Here is a 22,895-nt window from a genome sequence, read left to right as displayed (position 1 = left end):
CTTTTTTGCCTTCCTTTAAATATTAGGTTCAATTCAGATATGGAATTCGTATGAATCAGTAAAATGCAGGTCACCCTAATTTTGGTCGTTCGCTCGGATACAACCATATAAATACATCACATACATATAATATAAATACATATGAATAATTCATATTTTGAGCTGGTACCCAGTCTTATGGTGTTATATACTTGGTTAATTATCAAAGCACTGAAATTTCCCTGGTTTTCCTATTTTTCCATGAAAGAGATGAATTGACATAAGCGCTTTACTTAAAAGATTAGGATCATTTATAACTTTTACTGTTACAGCCAAAATGAACCGCAATCTTTACTGGAAAAATGAATTTGCTCGACAAAAAATCTTCTGAATTTCTTCGCAGTTTTGTTGCGTTAATATTGTGATCATAAACTAAATTCCTTTTAATGTAAAAAAGCTTACACTACATTGGTGGCGTTTTTAGTTATGTTCTCATGATCAAAATTTAGTCGTATTTCATTCCAGTATAACGTCGTTTTTCTGGATATCTTGCACCCTAATAAGAAAATTTCAGGTGGAAAGTTTCAAATACCTGGGTGCTACCATCAGCTGGGATGGAAGATCCACCAAAGAAATTCAAATCAGAATTGCACAAGCAAAGAGCGTTTTCACTGAGTTGTCCAAGATACTCACAAACCCTCGGATTTCGTTTAACACAAGGAAAAGATTACTTGATTGTTACATCATCCCAATTTTGAAGTATGGCAGTGAGACTTGGACAATGAACAACAGAACAGCAAAAAGTATTGACGCAATGGAAATGTGGTGTCTGTGAAAAATGCTCAGAATCTCTTACTTGAACCGAGTTTCGAATGAGGAAGTTTTGAGAAGAGTGGGGTTAAAGAAACACCTTTGTAATAATATTTGGAAAGGGCAGGCAAGCTTCTTTGGGCATGTAATGCGGAGAGGAAAGCTGGAACACCTAGTTGCAACAGGAAGGATTGAAGGAAGAAGGAGTAGGGGAAGGCAGCGAGAGAAAATCGCCGACTGTCTCAGTCGTTGGTTGGGAAAAGCGCCCATCGAAATGATTCATGCCGTCAGGGAAAGGGACAGTTTTCGTTCCATGGTAGCCGACGCTATGAAGCATGGCACCTAGAAGAAGAAGAATAAGAAAATGACCCAAAGCCACGTTAATCAAATCAACATTCTTGTTTAATTCGAATCCGCAATATGTATTTTTTGCCATGTTGCAATAATGTTGTATTGATAATTGCTTCTGTTGTAAGTTTCTTATATCTCATGCCCGTTACTGCTTTATAGTATACAGTTAAACCAAATAAATTATACAGAGTTTGACCAACATCTTATTTAAATGATTATAAAAGCCTATAGAAATTGCATTGTTGCAGTTAGAAAGTATTTTTGTCTTTCAGCAGAGGAGTCTTTGGTCTTCCAGCCTATCCCTTTCAAGATTAATTTTGATTATATATTTCATTGCGTCACCTCCTGTTACTGTAAACAGGCCAATGCAAAATTTTATCTAAAGACTCGCTTTCTGATTTGCACAACTTTCAAGGGAGATGACAACGGTGTGTATATATGTGGGAAATGACAATTCTGTTGCTAGTTATAGGTTTTCAGAAAATTATAAACAATTATTAAATTTCTTCGAACAATGGCTACATACTTCAAGAATACCATTCAAACGCTTACCTAATAGAAGAACCAGTGATACATCGTACAATGAAACAATAAGAAAGAGATGGCTGTTCCAGAGGGTTACTGTTCCCACCCATCAAATATTTTGGTAAAAGCCTCTTTATTAGTTGAGTCAATTTCCTTCAATTGCTTTTTTAAGTATCTAGAACTGTAGGATGTGTATACTGTGAAAGGAGATGAGTGAAGAAAACCAGTAAAATATTTATTGATAGAAAAATGCACACATGATTACACAAATTTGTTAATAACACTATTATCTATTTAACATCAGCTGTCTTTGAATCAATTTTGCTAAAATTTAAAAAAAATCTAAACAGAAGATTAACATCTTAGCTGTGGTTTTTCAATTTACAAGTAACATAAAGATGAGACAAGCATCCACCATAAAAATATCACACAAACAAAAAACTTCTTACAGTGTTCTTACAGTGTTTAGGTTTCTAAAAATTTGTAATTTTCTTTGAAGATCAGACTTAAGTAACCTAGTAAATGATTTGGAGTTGGAAAGAGGCACATACTTAGTAGGTTATGGACTCAGTTGATGTTTTAACTTAAGGTTCTCTTTCATAGAGGAAATTTGTATAGAATTACATTTGATCTCATTTAAAAGGAATAAAAAGCATTGTCTCGTCATTAGGAAAAAGGTTTTTGCTTAACAGCTGCAGAAAATTGTTTTACAAGGCAAGTGAAAAATGAACATGAATAATTGACAAAATGCAGGGTTTTGAAAAAGAAAAACTATTGCAAATAAAAGTGTGGACAGGGCCAACATTTAGCATTTTTATGAGGTAAATGTTTCTGAATTTGTGGGTTAAGGATAACAGCTATCCTCCAAAAAATTGACAACAAATCTCGTGTAACATAAGCATCAGCACCAGTGTTGTACCATCATTAGCCTAACGTACCAATCTCATATGCATTCAATAAAATAGATGGGGTACAATTCAATAAATATAATGTTATCATCTATAAAAGAAAAAATCAAATAATTGCACAGCAATTCTATTGTTAATGATGAGTTTTTCAAATTCTGCTGGGCAACAGTGGCGGACACCTGGGGGGGGGGGGGGGGGGGGCAAGGCAGGGGCAACTGCCCCTCCAATACTTTAGAGGACAATGGTCTTTTGTTAAAAAACAATGGGAAATGTGGCGTCATCTTATTAAAACAATAGGCTTGCCCCAAATATTTGACCAAGTGTCCGCCCCTGCTGGGCAAACAATCTAAAACCAAAATTGTAAGCAATTAAAATCTACCAAAATAAAACTATGTATTCATAGAATACACGGAAAAAACATTAAAAGAAATATAATGCAAATAAATTACGTACACGAGAAAATACAACTAAAATAATTTTACCCAAGTAGTGAAAAATATGATTCATAATAATTGTAGATGCATGATAATTTTTGATGTTAACAAAATTATTTAATTAAGCAAATCTGTAATCAGAGAGTACTTTGTAATTAAATCAAAGCCCTAATTAATCAGTGAGTACTCCTACAGATATATATATATATTTTACCTTGAAAAAAATGATGTGCCATGCAAAGCTGAGTTCATCTAGCTGGTATTATAACATACACCCAGCTTGAAAAGCAAGTGGTTTATTACTTTTAAGTATCTTTATAAATAATATATGTATGATAAGTAGCGTAAAGTTTCTATTTACATAACAAAGCATCAAAATATCACTTAGCGTTTGAATCTTAGCACTCTGTCTCTTATGACTGGATCAAAACATCCATAACAGCCATCCAGAATACATGATCCACTGTGATACTCAACAGGGGGTGTTGGCCCCACCCAAATAAAGTTGTGCAAATTATCACCAATGCAAATAACCTTTTGTTGAGAGAAATCGTCAGCTTGAGCACATATGTAAACTTTTCCAGAATGCTTTCCTATGAACAAACCCTAGAAGAGCAACCAAAATTAACTTGTACAGATGTTACTGAAAAAATGTATCTTTGCTTACTGACATGAACATCAGTACCTTTTTTAAGGTACATAAAAAAGAACATAAAAACCTTGCTAGACAATGCAAAGTAGCAGAAACATTTTGCAATATATTAATGCTTTGGGCTGTTTTACATCAGGACTGTTTTATATCAAGCTACTAAGATTGCTAGATAATAGTTAAAAACTGATGGTTATAACAAATTTCAATTGCATGCATGAGTGATCTCTCTAACCATTTACAATTCTCAGTCATGTTTGATATTTGTTACTGTTGTATATTGTGTTCTAATTTCAATAGAACAATGTTGAATGATTGTGTTATGATATGGACAATAGCAGTATTTATGGATAAGCGCATATCTTTAGAAAGTGTGCACGCTGTTGATTTGACTTTAAGTATTGACAGTCACAGGTTTTTTTTCTAAATGCGAGTAGTATTAACGTTGATTGAGTTTCAAAGAGCCTTAATTAGGTTATCTATATAAGATGTTCTATAATACTACTGAATTAGATAAGACAGTTACTTTGAAATACAAAATGTTGTAAAAGTCCTTGATCTGGTTCAATGGCAACCTACTGGAAGATTGTTACTGAAATTTGCATATCATTTCACCAATACATGCTACTCTCCAGTGGTGGGAATTCATTTTTCAGGGGGTAATGCTCACAAAAACAAGCAAATTTGCAAACCAATGCCATAATTTTCTGACAAAAGAGTGTCTTAGCCAAAAATTTAGCATACCCCTGCAGTTTCCCCCACTACTACTCTGCCTTTTCAAAAGCTTTTCTCACAATTATTGTAGTATTTACAGAATTAGCTTAGCAACTGTCCAGACAGTAAAATGCAGGGAAAATTGAATTATGCTGGTGGAAACAAGGCAATGACCGAAATCCAATATTCTCCAATCCGGGTTGATGTCATCGATTTTGCATCTCGCTATCTACAGACCTTTCTCAAAAATTGACTTCAGACTTGAAACCATCATTTTGAAATTTTTTTAAAACTTTTTTTAAAAATTTTTTAAAAATTTTTTGACTATTTTTAAAACTTCATGTCATTTGAACTGTTCCGTCATGAATTACTTTGAGTTGAATCTTTAGATATTTCTTTAGATCTAACCGTAATTTTCTGTTGTAGTGAAAATGATTCACTAGCAAGAAATTCAATTAAAATGTATAGGAAAAACAACATCTTGAAAAATGGGTTATTCGCTGCCTGATGGTCCAAACAGCATGAAATTTTCAGTACAGGCAAATTTCAACTTGAAGATTCCAATTTTATAAAAATTGCCCAGTACAGAGAATAATCCACTTTTTTATTTTGTTTTACAAGAGTCGCTGCTCTTTTATGGTCTTTAGCATGAACAAAGTTTCTGTGCAAGGTAAAGAAATGTGAATTGTTCTGTGCGTATACAAATATATTACTACTTGCTACCCCAAACAAAAAAACTTTAATTATAAAAGTAAGGATAATATTCCTATGTAGCATATGTAATATATGTAGTTAGGTTAATTTCATTATCATCATCATATTTGGATTCATTAATTAATTGATCATCTTATATACTTTCAAACCACAAAACCTTCCCCATTTCAAGGTCCTCTTATTTAGTATACATATAAAAAGGGGCTGATTTTCTTCAACTCAGTTTAGATCCATAGATAATCCTGGGCTGACACCCTCTAAGGGTCGGGTCCCTTTACTTCCTTTGAAGGGTTCAACTATGTTTTTTTGTTCCAAAAGTCAAATTAATTAAATGAATGAAGTGCAGCCTACAACTTTCCACGTATTAAACATATCCAAGAAAAAAGTTCAATCTTCAAAACTTGGATTTTGTCTCAAGAATAAAATTTTCAGGTAACATTTTTGTCTCAAGAATAATAATAAAATTGATGTATATTTACTTATTCTTTCTTATGGACCCTTGAACAAATTACAAGAGAAACATTGAAGTATGGTTTCGGTTGCAGTTCGAACATTTCACTCCATGAAAAAAAGACTGCTGAAGGAAGATGCAACAGGTATATGAATGTACACGTGAGTTGATATTTTACCTCTAACGGGGATTTATCTTCCAGAATTCCCAACTGATAAACATCTTCTTGAATATAATATTCCTTCCAAAGATCAATCGAGAATTGCTCAAAATCAGGCGAAGATTGGGAGTCATTTCCTGTGATAGCAACACTTTCACTGACTCCAGAAACCCTGAACTTGACCCCTCCAAATTTCTCTAAAAATGGCTGCAAGCTCTCTTTGCTGTTAACATCTAAACTTGACAGCATCCTGAAAAACTTTTGCACGTCCACATCATCCGTTAAAACGGACGCACACCTTGGTAAGTGAAACATCGTTTTAATGTAATTTTGCTCTTAGCCAAGAGGATTTCGCAAACTCAACCACCAGGTGTAAATGACCTAAACGCTGCACGTAGGCCCAAGTCTAGCGAACTTTCTTTCTTTTTCAAATGATCTTCCTGCACGGCTTCAAAAATTGACTGTTTATCCTAAACCTCACGACTTGCGCAACAAATACAGCTTATCTTCTTGTTTGAAACTCCACTTAAGCCTCAAAACAACATTCATTCAATTTCTCGAGTTTTTATTCAAACAGTACGTCCCATTTTTCGTGATTATCAACATGATTAATAAACATTCGCAATTAAGGTGGTAGCTGACGAATTTTGCTCCTCCGCATAAAAATATTGGGAGGTGAAGCTGCTTTGTCGATCTAGAAAAGAGAGAGCTGGTGTATTGTGGAAGAAGAATGTAGCAGAGAAACTGGTCAGGCTTGTCAAGTCAACGTACTACAACGCTAGAATAGTAGTGAGAACGTCATATGGGGAAACGTAAGAGTACACCATTGATGTCGGCTCAGGCACCGCGCAGCCATTGGGCTAGCAGGGGCTTTAGCCCCTCCACTTTTTTGCAATGACAGGTTAGAGAACTTTTTGAAAAGTTTAATCTAACTATGCTCTAACGCAACATTGGATAATATACTCCTACGCAGTAGCAGTTCTTCTGGACTGGGAACCCTTATTGTTCATTTTCTAGGTGTTTTTCTTGATGTTTTATTATCCCCAAGCTAATTTTATGTATTTTATAGCTATTGAAAACCTCAGTAGAAATGAGACAGCAGTTTTTTAACTTGGTAGCTGATAGGGTTTCTGTGTATAAATATGATAAAATTAAAATAAGACTAGAGGGCGTGGCCTCAAAACATTTCGGTCACGCCCTTTTCAGCCCTCCCACATTTAGACTGGAGCCCGGTCCCTGCATCGGCTTGCATCAGAGATCTGCACTTAGTCCGTTCTTGTTTGTAATTGTGATGGATGTGATCAGTGAGGTGTGAAGAAGCGGAGTTCAGTGGGAAACTCTGTTTGCTGATGATTTGGTGCTGATGGCGGATAGTGAAGAGGAACTAAAAGAGAAATGGGACGTTTGGCACGAGGGTATGGCGAAGAAAGGCCTGAAAGTAAAAGTCAAGAGGACTAAGGTAATGATGAGAGACAGAAGCAAGACAAGAGTTAACATCACGGTAAAGCATTGTAACACAGCACTGAAGCAAGTTGGAGAGTGCGAGTATCTGGGTATGATGGTGAGCGAGGAAGGTGGTTCGGAAATCGCTATCAGAGCCTGAGTTACAGCGGCCTGGAACAAGTTGGGGAACTATCTGGTGTCATCAGTGACAAGCGAATGCCAAGAAAACTAAAAGCAACTGTGTATGATTCTTTGACAAGCCAAAAAATTGTAAACAAGCTAAAACGCTCGTGAATATTAGGGGTCATAAATTAAATGACGTCACCGAAAATTTGAAGATTCTTACGTCCTTCCCCCTATCACCAGTGTGTCACCAGTCTCTGACCCCCTGTATTGTATTGCCAGTGACGTCACTTTTCACACTACCTCTTGCTAAAAATTCTATTGAATAGAAGAACAAAGCAAATAAGTAAATTTTTTTCGTGGTTTATATGTGTCACCTTCAATCACCAAAACCGCTAACCCTTCCTCCCCTCTGCCACAAACCCTTCCTCCCCCTCTGCGAGGACGTCATTTACGTGTGGCTCGTTAGTGATTGGGTAATTATTGCGTTTATGGCGACTTGAGCTTTGCCACTGCTGGCATTTATGCATAATAATCTTGAGTACAAGTATTTAAGCTTAACTATAAGTTGGTATCTAACAACATCGTATTGCGGCTGATAAGATACAACATGTTTTCATAATAATCCTCATTAAACTCTATACATGAATCGCCGTAGTGGGATAATGGTAAACCAGTTGTAAATTAGTAATATGTCCATCAGTTCTTTTAATCAGGCTCTCTAAATACAAAAGATCTCTTAAGAAATTCATGAGTAGCATCCATTAATTAGACCGATTTTCTAACCTGGCTCTAGAAAATAGCAAAAGCTTAATAGCACAATGCTCTCTTTTAGCTAGAAACTGGATGCGTTTAAGACACGTTATGTTGCGTTCCTCGTTTTCATGTCTCTTTTGATATCATCCTTGATAACCATGACAAAAATCAAAGGAATAGAAGTCAATTCACAAACCAGTGCGACTGACTTTAACATCTCTCTGTGCTTGAACCAAAAATTTGTACCAAAGCCCCCATAAATGTCCCAACTCAACTACTAGGCCCCACATAAACCCATTCGCTAGCCTCTAAAAGTCCCAGTAATACTTAAAGGCCAAGTAAAAAGCCAAGAGCAATCTGGTCCGTTGTTTACTTTCACTAGCCTTCTTTGAACTTCTTCATTAAAACAGATTGATCTTCAAATACTTGTCAGCTTTTGTTAATTAATTTATTTGGGATTAATTAGTTAATTTCATGAGATCACTACTATGAATGACTTAGCTGCCAGTTGCTACAGAAGCCTTTAGACTACTACGTCAAATTAACATTTTGGAAGGACTATCTTTTTATTATTAATTGACTAAGACACTTGTCTTGAGCTTTAGAGGATTCCACTAACAAAATTACGAAATTATGCTATCTAATTTGAAATATATTGACGCAATCGTGACAAAATAGAAAGTTTTGATCCACAAGTTCATTTTAGATACCGTTTGCTACATAGAACATCAAAAAGGTCCGACAGGAATTTCGGGATTGTGGCTCAGGTGACTCAGGGGGTATTGATCCAGGGGGTTCCTTTGGTGGCGGTGGGGTGAGCCTCCCTTGTGAATACCAAAGCAGCCCCTTTCTTTTTCTTACTATTAATTTTGATAAATTTTGAGACTATATCCCCTTGCTTGTTTTCTATCTGATTATTCAGCAAGTTACTCCATTTGAGACCACCTTGTTTCAAAATTCCGAACTTTTTCAAGACAATCCATGCTTTTTTGGAAAATGGATTCCTTTAAAGATGGATTGGATTGCTTGCAATGTGGTTGATAAGCTTGTTTATTCTATATCTGTAATAAATATTGTTTCTTGAACTTGTAAAAGCCTCGGCAAATAGCAAATAGTGCAAAAACAAAATCTTTACTCTATTCACTTTGAAGGCATATAATGATTACAAACATCCGGCATTGCAAAGGAGCATCCGGTATTACAAATATTGGCCTAGAAAAACTGCGGTATTAGGGAAAACACAACAAACTTTGGCAGCCAATACAAGATGCGAGTGGTGTTAAGGTTGTCACATATTGTCTCAATTACTGCAAGAGTAACTGTTTGTTGAACAAAATAAAGGGAACATTATGACGTCATTAAATGAGAAAATACAGATGATTCTTAGGTAATGCTCTAGATCCAGAAGTAAGTTCTCTAATTGCCTTAATATTTGTTTATTGAGCAAACTACGTGTGATATAAAATAAACAAAATGGAGCTGAAACGCATAATGTTCACCTTGATGTCAACAAACAGATATTTCCAATGAAACGTAGGACCAAAAGGAAATTTTCCTGTCAGAACACTTATGACCACAGCCAAATAACAAACCGTAAATCCTCGAAATAGACCCCTGGGGGCCTATTTATTTTGGTATTTTTGGATGGGGTCTTAATTGAGGGGGGGGGGGGGGCTTATAAGAGGGGGGCTTACACGAGGGGGGCTTATAAAATTATTGTAGACATTGAGAAGACACTATTAAAAGAACTCGTTTATTTCTTTATGAGCATTTAATCAACTACAGCCAAAAGTATGAATTTGTTGCGGTAATTCAATAAAACGCCATAGGCAACCTCAGATGGCAAAAATCATCAAATTGAGGGGTCCAATTTGAGAATTTACGTCGGCAGTAGGGGCTTTTCGAGGGGGGGGGGGGGGCAATTCGAGGATTTACGGTATAGATGAAAAAGTCAGCTTCACAAAATCTTTTGGAATATTTCATGTCTCTGTTTCTCCCAAACAGAAAAATTCTTAATAAACTAGGCATTGCAAGTTTGTGTTAACCTGGAGGAACGTTCTTTGCACAGGAATCTGTCCCATAAGAAATTTGATATTGCTTTTAGGATAATGGATAATGACTGAAAAATATACTTCCTGGCTCAGGACTTCACAAGGCAGTTTCAGTGTAGATTGTACTATTAAAATAAAAGAATGCATTTCATGTCACTCAAATTTAACTAAATTCATTATACAACTATACTATTTAGAGTAGATTGAAATTAAATACAATCAGGGAAATTTTTACGGAAAAGGGGTGGGGTATCCTCTTCGTTCAAAAATATCTTGAAGAAAACATGGCAGAATCGAAACATCTTTGCTTATGTCACTAGATGAATACTCTCGTTGTGAAATATGAGTATGCTTGCTTTGAAAATTGGGGGCTAGCCTTTCAAACGACTTTCTCGTCGGTGCGGTCAAACGACGGAAGTTGTCGACTGCATTTCACATGATTTGCTTTTTGCAAAATTACATCAATATGGATTTGTTGTGGATGGAGCACTAGCCTTAATCTATTTTTATTTCAACAGACAAAAACAATGTGTCCGGATAAATAATATGCTTTGTTATTTTAAAGAAGTTATATCTGGTGTGCCCCAGGGCTCGGTGTAGAGACCTATCTTTTTTAGTTCTAACATAAATGATATATTTCTTTTCAAGAAATGCTTTATAACTACGCTGATGATAATAAACTTGTCATGGGACCAGAGCTGCTTTATCACGGTTCATGTATATTGCTATATGTTGGTAGATAAATGAATGATGCATAATTCCCTCCAGAGAATCCTTTGCATTAAAATATTCAAAACAGTGAAACGGTTATCCCGCTTTTTATGCACAAGATATTATAAATACGGTCTTCAAATTATTCATCAAGCAATCCGAAGAACGTAGTCTGCGTTAGTCCTGACTAAACAACATTTGGGTCCAAACGTCTGATGTCTATTGGGCCACGGACTTGCAATAGCCTACCTAACTAGCTGAAATAAGCAGGAAAGTTTCGAACTTTCAAATTTAAAATGTGATGGACCAACTTGCCAAAGTAGTGCAAATCAGTGCAATTTAACGCTCTAAATTAGCCACTTTCAGTGTAATTATGTATAGTACAATTTATTAAATTTAAGAGGTAAACTCGATTTTGATTAGCTAGCTTTGCAGATATGGGTAAATTTGTATTTATGGCTATTTTGATAGCTAGAGTGATAGATCAAATTAGAAGAATTTACAACAACAACAAACAAAAAGTTAGGGAATCAAATCTTACATAATTGTCAAAATTTGCTTAGATCAAAAAATCATGAAAATCTAGGGGACTTCTTCATTTCCGTCATACCCAAAAATCTGAACTTGAGGTCGTGTTAATGTTTTGTAATCACAGAAGCCTGACAAATAGTTTTGCTGTAACTTTTAAATAATTCATATCAATCCGCTTTTGGTTGTTGTCCTTCACCGGTAAGGTAGTTCCAAAGAGGCACATTGATGTTGGTTGAGGCCCAGAAGAACAGCCATTGAGGATGCATACCGCCGATGACACCCTGTAATCAAATAATCAAAAAGCTTGTAACATAATCCTATACAACATTCATAAAAATAAATCTTTGCCATAGACTTTGGAACCGGGGGGAGGCACCAGGAGCATATAGCTCAAAATTTAGAAAGAGAGGTAAAGTGCCTATTTGCAGCTAACCGAGGTGCTCCTTTTGTCGACCCCATTTTTATCAGGCTTCCTATGTTTATTTGCTATTATAACTGAGAACAAGAACTAGAAACATTTTTTAAACAAGATGTATAAGATGAGCTAACTGACCGTGTCCGTACAGTCAAGGTGCAAAATGACATAACAGTATGTTTCGTACAACCTTAATTGCACTCTTAAAATAATAATTAGTTTTTACATTAATTAGACATTGTTGGCCTCAATCAGCTCAATACATAATTAGATCCCCTGCCAACTGCAAACAAAGTATGAAAATATCATACAATAATTCATATCAAAAATTCTTATAAAGAAGATACCATGTATTACGCAGAATGTATGTTCAATAGCATCTAATGTGCAAAAAGAGTTAAATGCGTTGGAAACTGGCTGATGTCCAAGTTCTTTTGTTTGCTGTATCTCAGTCAATTTGCAAAAGATTGAACTGACTTTGAGGGCAAGCATGCATTAAAAGACAACAAAATTCAAAGAGACGAGTCAAAATTCTTGATAAAAAGAATAGTTTAGCATCAACTAGAGCAGCTGTTTTTATAAAATTGTGAAAACCCAAGATGGTGTCTTCTTCGAATGTCCTGACCTAAATTTTCAAAACAATCATTATCAAGGAACTAATTGTTTGCGGGCAGTACTAGCAAGAGCTATTTCTAGTATAAAGTGAGTCTGATACCCAAGGTAGCAATCAAAGAGACGACTTGTTAGCTTCTACAAGAACAATATCAATGTTTCTTCTTAAAAATATCAAATTAAAGACATTAGAATCCCGCCAAACAAAAGATTATATTGAGAAGAACGTTAAAAAGACATCATAACAGTAAATTAAAGCTAGCCATGCTGCTTTCCAAAGAGCATATGGTCATTAATCGGGAAAAAATGTATTACAGTTGGAGCCAGTAAGGTAATCAAGCTAATCAATGACATTCCAAGGAACTACGAGTATTCACAGAAGAGCGATTTGCGGCTACCTCATTTGTAGGGAGAAGAACTTGAAGCAGATGGGAAGAAAGGAAAAGAGAAGAAAAGAGCGCGAAAAAGAAATTCTCAGCTTTATTTTGTTTCTAACTTTTTTGTCGCGCGCCATAGATGGTTCTGGCAAAATGATACCATGGAGTAGACGAATGCTCCAATCTTGTTAAGAATGTGTGTTCTTCAATCACATTACTGTAAGACCTCGAAAACCCCCAGGGGCTTACTTCACAAAAATATATCGAGGTTGGTGCTTGTTCGAAAAGGCAGCAATTTGCCCTTCCGGCGCTGAGTTCGACAAAATAATAACAAATTTGGAATAGCAAAACTGGTTATATATATACTTCTTTATACAAATCCGAGGCGTAAAATGGTTATAAAAAACTTTTAATTCCGTTACGATCAATATCTCACTCGATAAAATTGGCACTCTTTAACAAAATTCGCAATCTGTGCTCTCAGAGCACTCCATTAAAAACCGAACTACTCCTCAACCCTGTTGCGCGACTCTGCCCCCAAATTCTAAACTATAAGCAAATATAATTAAGTGCATACAGTGCAAAGGAGGAAAATCTTTTCTCCTCCAAAAACGCTAACAAATTAAAAGCAAGTGCAGGTGCAGAAAGCCAATATTAGAGTGCATTATAAACCTTAGTTACAGCTAATTAGATAATACATACGGAAAAAGCAGAATAACATGAAAAACAGCAAGCCTGGGAAACCTTTTTAACAGTGCTTATTCGAGGGAATGGGAGGGCTTCTTCGAAGTTGCAGGCTAATCTAGCAGTTGCTAAAAATTTTAACAAGGTACATTGTCAGTTCCTTTTATTTGAGGCTGGCCAGTATGCCTGAAAATGCAGGTATATTTGGGTATACTTATCGCTGTCGAGGCAACATTTTGTTAGGGCTTATTCAAGGGTTGGGAGCTTACTTCACGAAAAATGCCTAGGAAAATGTCTCCTGTGAAGCGCATGCGCTTGCGCTTTAAATCCTTTTTTATGTTTATAACAGTAATTAAATAGATCTTCAATATACACGCTGTAAGAATGTTGCTTAATGAAATGAAAGTTGTCTTCGTCATCATGTCAGTTTATACTCAAAGGACAATTTGAAGAAAGTGATAATGCAAGAAAAATAATCGAAGAAGCATGCATATGTTGTCAAAGAGAAAATAGATAACAATATCGCTTTTTCTTGTTTCGCATTTTTCTCGCAAAAACCATAAAATTAAGATCCACTTTATGCGCTCTGTGCCTATATCCGGATATAAGCGCATGCGCCTTAAAATGAGGGGCGCCTATGAGCGTGGTAAATAGGGGAGCACCATTTTGAAAATTGAACTGCTGCAAGCGAAAAACTTTTAGAAATATTTCTTCCATATTTCGAGAGATGCTGCGACTGTCCTGTTTCGTGTTACAGAAGCATCCCTCTGGACAAGGCCGGATACCAGAACAACAACCAGCTATTTCACATTTGTTACCCGAACACGTGCTACCAAAAATTTTGAACCTTGCCCAAAGATGACTTGATCGTTCGACGTATATTTCTGCTTTAAAGACATTTTAGAAGCCATTTTGAATTAATCAGGCAGTCATTCTCTCCGTCATTCTACTGATCTTAACAGGGCCTGGCAGATAAAATTTTGTGCATTTTGTGCGGAAATGCTGATTATTCAGGATTGACCTTCTTGGCAACCCGCTTTATCCGGAATGTCGCTCGTTTATGAAAGTGGTCCACGACTTTTGCTCATCTCCCACGCCTTGTTGTCTACGGCCCTGGGCTTGTGGTTGGGCAGATAGATTCGATTTCATTGGCTTTGTTCCACAAGCTTGATAACACAGTAGCGTTGCAAAGTGGGCTAAATATTTTCATGTTGTATGCAAGTTATCATTGCTTGGCAACAAAAGAAGCCGTGGTCCGGTATTATTAAATATCGTTACTTAAACAACAAAAGAAAGACAATGGAGCAGACACAATCGACAATTTCCGATTGTTTTTCTTTGAAAAGACTGTGTGCGGTAAATGAATTATGGATAGGCGTTGGCTACCGTCAGGAGGTATAGATACTCGTCACAACCTCAAGAAAGTGTTCTTATCGCCAATTGCTGTGTAGGGGTAGCAGGGATCAACAGAAAGTTATTGATAATCATGGCTTCACGTCCTAAAGGCTTCGGTTTGACAAGAGAGCTTGAAAATAAGAAACGTCAAGAATATGACGAAAGCTTGGCTGAAAAGGTCTGCACTTGGTTCAACGCGGTGTGCCAGGACAGCGAAGACTCCAAGTTTGCCGTCGATTTTGAAGGCAGTTTCACGTGGGAGTCAGTGCACCAAAAACTCAAGGATGGCAAGCTTATATTGGCGGTGGCAAACAAAATCTCGCCTGTACATAAAAAAAAGATTCAAACATTAAACTCCCCTTTCAAACTCATGGAAAACACTGGCAATTTTCTGTCAATTGCAGATAAGATTGGTGTTTCTGCAACTGACTTATTTCAAACATCATCGCTTTATGAAGGTGAGTATTTGCCCTGATCTACTGCATTTATTTATTTATTCAATCCTTGTTGTTATGATCAGGGTTGTGGTATTATTAAGCGAGTGAAGGCTCTAGGGTGGATCATATTGCGACGGCAGGATCAGAATCGTCACCTTGAAAATTTGCAGACACATGATACGTGCGGTTTCTCTTTTACTGTTTAACAAAGTTTCGTTTACTAAAGCATTCTCTTTTGAGCAATTTCATTCACAGCAATCTATGACATAATCGCCAAGTGATTTGGGGGATTTCGGGTTCTTTTGTTCCAGACATGCAAACATCAAACATCTAAGGCATGCAAACATCACCCAAGACTGGAATTGTCATACATTTGTGGACTGGGGCGCAGGCTAGGAACCCCATACTCCAATAATGCCTTCGTTATTCTACGAAATGTTTTATTCGGCCTGTTGAATTAAAGAGGGAGATAAAAACGAAGAGATGAATTGGACCTAAAGTAGGAATGAATCAAAGACGGACAGCCCAATATCAAAGAAAAGAAAGCTCGCTAAAAATTTGTAACGATAATTAAACCTCTAAAGCAAATATTTCACATTGGCGTCATCACAAAAAGCTTGTAAAGAGCTTTTGTTTGCAATTTCTTCTGCGTGAATTGACCAAACAATGAGCAGGTTGTTTTCATTAACATTTAATACCTTGACTTTTGTTGCGATAACATAAACAGCATTTCCAACAGGAGTAATAGAAGCACACGTTAATTAGTATCTTTCCTTCACAATATTGTAGCAGGTGTCTTGCCCTTCCGACCAAAGCTCCCCGAAGGAAAGTTGTCGCAGATTCGTTAAATCCGTCAGTTTAGTACGAATGTCCCCATACCAACTTGAATTATGTAAACAGCAAAGTGTGGTATAGCACAATAGAGAAAGTGTGGTATAGCGAGTTTTGGAAAATACAACAGGAAAAGGAAGTAATTTATCAATGCTTATAAATGATGGTTGTTGCGATGGTGATGAGATGATGATTATTATTATGATCACAAAGTTGATTGCGATGATTGAAAATGAGAAATGACGTCAATTTATCTTCTAAAAACCCTTGCAGCCTTTTTAGGCTAGGAGTGGTAGCTAGGGGCAATTCGATGAAAAATGAATAAAGCATGATACAGGCTGCTAAAGATAAGCATTTAATTAATTTTGTGGAAGATAAGATAACTAATTAGATAAACCGCTTTATCGAGGAAACATGAATTGTTCAAATATGTCGGCGATAAATATTAGCGGCTTGTTCGTAGTATTGGAAAGACCATGTGAGGAAACGTGTCATCGAGAAGAAGGAGAATAATCTAATGAATTCAAGGGTCACTGAAGTGGCTTATGGTGTGGCAAACGCCTTTTCTTTTTGAATATTAGGCGAGTTCAACATTTTATGCTGATCGTTTAAAGGGCATATATCGCATTAACCGTTGGCTAATAAAACAAAAGCGTTTGGAGTGGAATTCCACTGGCTCGTGACTTTTCATTTCTTCTTCTTTAATTTTTACTGCCGTAAAAATTCACCCTCGATTTCATGCTTTGTACTAAGCAAAAAAGATAGTTGTTTTGCATAAGCCAATTGTGTTCACGACAGATGCCCTTTAATAGCTACGTTTCGTAGCCTGCGCTCCGTTTCACAAAAAGTGCTGCATGTAGCTTTCTGTCAAAAACATCTCCTGGAAGCAGCATCTGGTATCGTTGAATTCAGGCAAAAAATTAAAGAAAAATATCACGAGGTGGCATTAGATAATTTTCTGAGGTGGCAGGGAGTAGCCTCATCCTCAACAATGATAATGGGCAGTGGGTTGGTATATAATGTTTGGGAAACGAAGGGCAAAACGCTATCCCTCCTAACAATCTAGAATACTCAAAGAACGAAAATCAATATTCCTTTTGTTAGATTGGCAGAACATGTTTTTGGCAACGCCATTGGCAGAGGTTGCTCGGATCTACGACTATACCTATTTGCTGGGAAAATGACATTTTGGGCGTTAAAAGATGGTAGGGAATTTGGCTGCAACTTACGTAGAGTTGGAAAGTCGTCGAATAAACAGGGAAATAAATAAAAAATCTACACCCATTAGATTATTTTGGAGACCCAAATAATCAGCACCCTCATTTGTGCCTTTATGCCCTTTTCCAAAATCAATATCAGAATGTATTTTGTGATCATCAACAGTTGTATGCCATCAACTCAGTTGTTTGACAAGAAAGACGATATACATCCAATCGAGGTTGAGAAAACCACAGACAACGCCCGTATCATGATATTAACATTTTTAACCTCTTTTGCACCTTTCAAAAACCCGATTTTGGCAGGATGAATGTTAAACAAGATTTACTGTAACTTAAATCGAGTAATTTAATTTACCGATTAGATTTCAGTTGAACCTTAAGGCAGTGAATGGAAATATAATTAACAAATCACGGTGACTGGAAGCCTTATAACTCATCCGCAGAAAAAACTAAACCAATCCATACGTTTTTTTGTCTCAATATTTTTTAATTACATGACCAAAGATTCTGTGGTTTCCACTATTTTACATCAATCAAATCTTGAAGCTGATTCTTAAGTGAATGACTGGAAAGAAGGTAAGAAGGTTTGGCTGACTGTGGCTAAGATACTTTAGGGTTATTAACTTGGGAGATGAGGGCGTTTGGAAGGGGTTTTCCCCATGCAAAATCGTTTTGAAAATGTTAAATATTTTAAGCGATAGACTATCATGCGAAATTTGAATGCCAGCAAACGTCATAGCATGAGGCACCAGACAAAAATAGACATTCTTTCCTGCTAGCAGAGGTTTCTAAGGCAAAAGAGAATTCTGAACAGTCACTCTAAAGAAGCAACATATAATTTAGCAACACACTTCTAGGGGCACAATTTCTCTGTGTATCTTAATGAAAAGCAGTGGCGGCTCATGGGGAAATTTTTTGGTGGGGCTCATGACGTAATACTCGACATTTAAGGCAATAAATTCGAAACGCCAAGAATAATAAAACGTTCCCCTTTTTCGAAGAACTACCTCTAGTCAACGAGGCTATCGTCATATTGAAACTTTTAAATCAAACAGCAAGATTTCTTCTCAAATTCAACTTTTTTGGTATGCTCAACTTCAAGTGTTCCAGTTCCCTGGACCGTTTCTCTGTTCAGAACAAAAAGGGGAGTTCATGGGTCATTTCCATCAAAACATAAACACCTCCAGTATTGCAAACCCATACAAGATATTTTTCGCATAGCATAGCAATGAAAAAATTTGTACTCAACCGAAAATTTCGAACAAAGTAATTAATTGTCATATAATGTCAAAGACAAATTGTTCAAATTAAAAGCATGCATTGGATATACTTGATGCTGTCAGAAGACTTCTGTGAAAAGGAGATATGTCAAAAGGAGATATCCCTATGACAGAGAAGGCCTAACCTTTCCATTTTGAGTTGCATTTAAGGATCGGCAAATAGATTCTGATTCAGATAGAACTTAGTATACTATACTATACTATACTATACTATACTATACTATACTATACTATACTATACTATACTATACTATACTATACTATACTATACTATACTATACTATACTATACTATACTATACTATACTATACTATACTATACTATACTATACTATACTATACTATACTATACTATACTATAAAGTTTTAAAGCTGGAAATGCGAGTCGTCGACTAGACGTTGCTTGGGGCTAGTTTCAACTAGCCCCGAAGGAATGAAGATTCGTGCAGAATTAGCCAATCAGAGGGCAGTGTTATTCGAATAGTCGAGCCATAAAAGACACTTGATTGGTGCAATCTCTTGTAGTCTGGGGCTAGCCCCAAAAGCTCAGTAGATAGTTTATGATATGTGTTTTGCCTAGTTTTCAAAAGAAACGCAGACAGTGGGACTCAAAAACCTAGAGAATGGGCTTATAAAGAAAATCGAAGCCACGAAATCAGTAAACATGCCAAAATTATAACGAACGTTTATTTTATTAAAGTAAATAAATATAAAACCCATTCCTGGAAATCTTTGGTGGGGCTGAGTCCCACTAGCCCCTATGCACGAGCCGCTACAGATGAAAAGGAATGAAACTAATCCATTTTGCTGTTGCTTAATGCTGATGTTACCTGTATCAACCAACAATTATCGATGTTCTTATCATTTATCTTGGAAAACAGGCATGGTGCAAGTGTTTCCCAATTGCCCTGTCCCTCAGCTTTCAACATGCTTCAAACATTCTTGCTCTTGTTGCTATGACTCTTGTTTGAGCAATTTTGAAACAACGAATGATTGCTTAAATTATCTCTTGCTTCCGTCCACAAAACCTTCATCAAAAGTTGATACCATTAAACCTGACAAATTTCATTTACCGGTCATCGTTTCACATATTGTATAACTATGTACTTTTGTCTAGGGCAGATAGAGCCGGTGAAACACAGGCCGAACATCAACTCGTGTGATCTCTTCAATTAACTTTCTTGCTAATCTGTTTCACCAAAATACCTAACAATATTTACAATTGTTACAAATTCTCATGGCTAGGCCTCTGTCGGAATTCTTTAGTGGCCTTTGTCTATGTCTAGGTGAAAGAAGCGAGGCTTTAGGTTCTGCAATATTCAAAAGAGCGTTTTTGATTCGACGGTTAAATATTTTCATTTCAGGCAAACTTTGTTATTTGAAGTACTTCTTAATTAAGTGAGTGTTATTTTGAAATTATTTCAAGTATCTCCGGGCTTTAAAAAAGTAAGGTTGCTTATGATATGCCTTTTCATAAACATATCTTTGAAAAGTTTCATAAACATCTTTTCAATGTAATAAAAGCAAAGTTATTTCACCCCCAACCTAGTAGAATCGATGTAGTCAATAATATTTCGTGCAGTGTTTCTTAATTTCGCTGAACAATTGCTGCATTTCAATGTGAACACAACACAAGCAGGGAAATTGGCCCTCTTCTGTAATGAGCACTGTTTGTTCAAGAATGCCGGAAGAAATGATCAAAATTAGAATGCTAAAGAGAAAAATAGAAGCAATCTTTTATTTTTTAACTTTCTGGTACATCCCTAAGCTTCCCAGAAGAGTTTCGCTTTATTTAGAAAAGAGTATTAGAGTTTTTTATCACTGATTTTTTACACAAACTGAGTATATACCATGAAAACGTGGAAAATTAAAAAGTCTTGACCCTTGGTTTAGATGGCTTGTTCCATTCCAAGTACTCTCCCCCCTTAACAAAAGTATGGTAGTACGACCCACTTGCGCAAATGAGTAATTATGACTTTGAATGCTGTTGCTTTTTTAAAAGGATCAATGAAAACCAGGATGGATAGTTTGTACTTTAGGAAATAAATACGTTAAACGAAATAGAAATGACGACTTATTTCAAATTCTATGTTCAAATGCACGGCACTGTAAACTTTATCATGTTTAAATTACGCGATAAAGGTGCTTTGTAACCATTTGTTAGTGTGTTACGCAACCTTGCCCTCCAGCCTCGATGACCTACTGGATCCACTTCACTTATAACTAATCTCGTTTAGATTCTAACTCAGTGAAAACGGGATTTGGAAATTGTTGTGACCTGTAACGAAGCTCAGGTCCTCGCCTAGTAAAACGCAAACATACACTTCGTTTCTAGTGTAGCTCTGCTTGTCCCCTATGGCTGAGCTTGTTTTCTTGAAAGAAAACAAATATTTCTACCCTTTTTATTATGAAATTATGTATTGTTTAGAAGATTTTTATAATTTTATCACTTTGCTACTATGTTCTGGTTCGCCGTGGTTCGTAATTAGTAAGGGACAAAATGGTAAGCTTATGACGCAGTTTAATTAAGGGAGATTCTCTTTTGCCCCATAGGCACAGACATGAAGTCAGTTATCAACGGATTGGATGCGTTTGCAAGGAAGACAATCAAGATGAAAATCCCTGGGGTAACAACCTACTCAGGACCAGTTGAGGCGGAGAAGAATCAGAGGGAATTCACCGAAGAACAACTGAAAGCTGGGCAGAATGTAATTGGATTGCAAATGGGAACGAACAAAGGGGCAAATGCATCCGGTGTGAGTTTTGGGGCGTCAAGGAAGATCATGGACATGGGTCACTAGGGTAGACCAAATTAGTGTGGAGTAAAGTGAAGTAGCGTAAGATATCTAGTTTATTTACTGTGCTAAATTTCTGAGTAAAAGCTTAATGATTATACCTTTTATGCAAACCAAATGGCTTGTCATCTTTTTCAGCTTTCTTGAATTTAGAAAAACAATCTGTTGGAAAATGTTTACTTCGGTTTCAGTCTTAGTGAGAGTATTTCCGTTCGCTGTTTTCTTTTCATTCAAGTTGGCAATCTCATGCTTTGACAAAATAGAAGCCCAACTCAATTTTTTGGGCGATACTAACGTATTACGCTTAGTTAGAGGCCTTCATCTGCTTAGTTTGAGTAGTACGTTTTCATAGAAACCCAGCGATACTAACGTCCACATGTGGACCATAGGAGGTCTCAAAGTTAATAGCGTCTCTTTTCTTCAAGAATGTCCGTCCCGCTTCAGCTTAATGTTATACGAGCGGGAATAATCGCGATAAAGAGGGCCGTTTGAGATTAACTTCAGCTAACCTGAAGGAATAGAACTGATCCGATTTGAGGTCCTCGGACTCCATTTCTTATATCACATTATTTGTGGCGGTATAATTCTCGACCATGGCAGCTGGGCAGTAAAACTCTGCTAGCTGCTCTGTGTATCTGTGTATGAACCCTTAACCGCCGAAGCCACAAAGGTGGGTTTGTTGTATGTAAGTAATGGAAAGACCTCGATGGACTACAATGTAAAACTTGCGGCGAAAAGTCGATAAAATGTGGAAAATAAGGAACACCGCAACGAACCGAGAAGAAACTACAACATACACAAATAAATTATCGAAAGCTAATATTTCGCCTGGAAAACGGGGCCCCATCAGAGCAAAACTGATGAAGATTTCATCAGAACAAAGGATAACTAGCCTGAGTTCCAGACCCCAAGCTAAAACGACTATTTTGAATCTGGGGTTCAGGGTAAGGATTACTTGAATTTACCCTGGGTACCAGAGCCACAAAGTTTCGAGCACGTAAACAGAATGCCAAGCAGAGAGGTCACTTTTCCTTCTTCTCGGACAGATGCTCCTCCGCTACTCCAACCCTATATTCTGTTTCCTCTTGAACTTATGTGGCTCTGGCACCCAAGGCAACTTGAATTAACCAGTTGTGGCAGACGTGGTCCCGAACTGGAACCTTCATTTAGTAGTTAGTTTGAAATGTCATTGTTAAATTCTTTGCTTCGCCGAGTCATCGAAATCAATTGATAAAGCGAACTTGATTTAAATAAACAAAGCGAAAAACGTTTCGCCGTTTGAATACAAATAATTAACACAATTGAACAAAATTTGAACCAGATGCTAAATACCAAGCATAATAATTGTTCGATTCTCTCCACTTTTGCTAAAAGCCCTGTTTCCCCTCGAGATAGAAAGGCTCACGAAATTAAATCTCCAGGCTAAAATTTGTGAGCCATGTCCAAAGATAAATGAGAATTAAATCATCGTTATGATTCTAAGGACAGAATAAGCGAGTTCACGAATGGATACTGCAAAGCTTTGAGGAAGGCCAAAATC

The 22,895-nt window shown here is 36.7% G+C and overlaps 3 protein-coding genes across 3 annotated transcripts in view; 1 reads left to right on the top strand and 2 right to left on the bottom strand.

Moving 5' to 3' along the window:
- Nucleotides 1–1,884: 1,884 nt before the first annotated feature.
- Nucleotides 1,885–6,327, bottom strand: LOC148958045 (uncharacterized). Its single transcript, XM_089113706.1, has 2 exons — nt 5,714–6,327; nt 1,885–3,613 (listed from the first exon to the last, which is right to left on the bottom strand). Exons 1-2 carry the CDS (start codon nt 6,008–6,010, stop codon nt 3,392–3,394), a joined length of 519 nt encoding a protein of 172 aa, XP_088969832.1. The 5' UTR covers nt 6,011–6,327; the 3' UTR covers nt 1,885–3,391.
- A 3,887-nt stretch (nt 6,328–10,214) lies between these two features.
- The window catches only part of LOC135680992 (hydroxysteroid dehydrogenase-like protein 1), a 33,039-nt gene continuing 20,358 nt past the window's right edge, over nt 10,215–22,895 (bottom strand). The window contains exon 12 of the mRNA XM_089113626.1: nt 10,215–11,591. Within this exon, the coding sequence (XP_088969752.1) occupies nt 11,478–11,591 (114 nt within the window). The 3' untranslated portion in view covers nt 10,215–11,477. The remainder of the gene's footprint in view (nt 11,592–22,895) is intronic.
- On the top strand, nt 14,801–21,473 carry LOC135696720 (muscle-specific protein 20). Its single transcript, XM_065216206.2, has 2 exons — nt 14,801–15,251; nt 21,114–21,473. The coding sequence occupies exons 1-2, from the start codon at nt 14,885–14,887 to the stop codon at nt 21,359–21,361; spliced, it is 615 nt and encodes a 204-aa protein (XP_065072278.2). The 5' UTR covers nt 14,801–14,884; the 3' UTR covers nt 21,362–21,473.

Source organism: Rhopilema esculentum, chromosome 18, assembly GCF_057945365.1.
Source record: "Rhopilema esculentum isolate cy_ngs chromosome 18, ASM5794536v1, whole genome shotgun sequence".
NCBI classification, from domain to species: domain Eukaryota; kingdom Metazoa; phylum Cnidaria; class Scyphozoa; order Rhizostomeae; family Rhizostomatidae; genus Rhopilema; species Rhopilema esculentum.
This window is presented reverse-complemented; position numbering and strand designations above follow the sequence as displayed.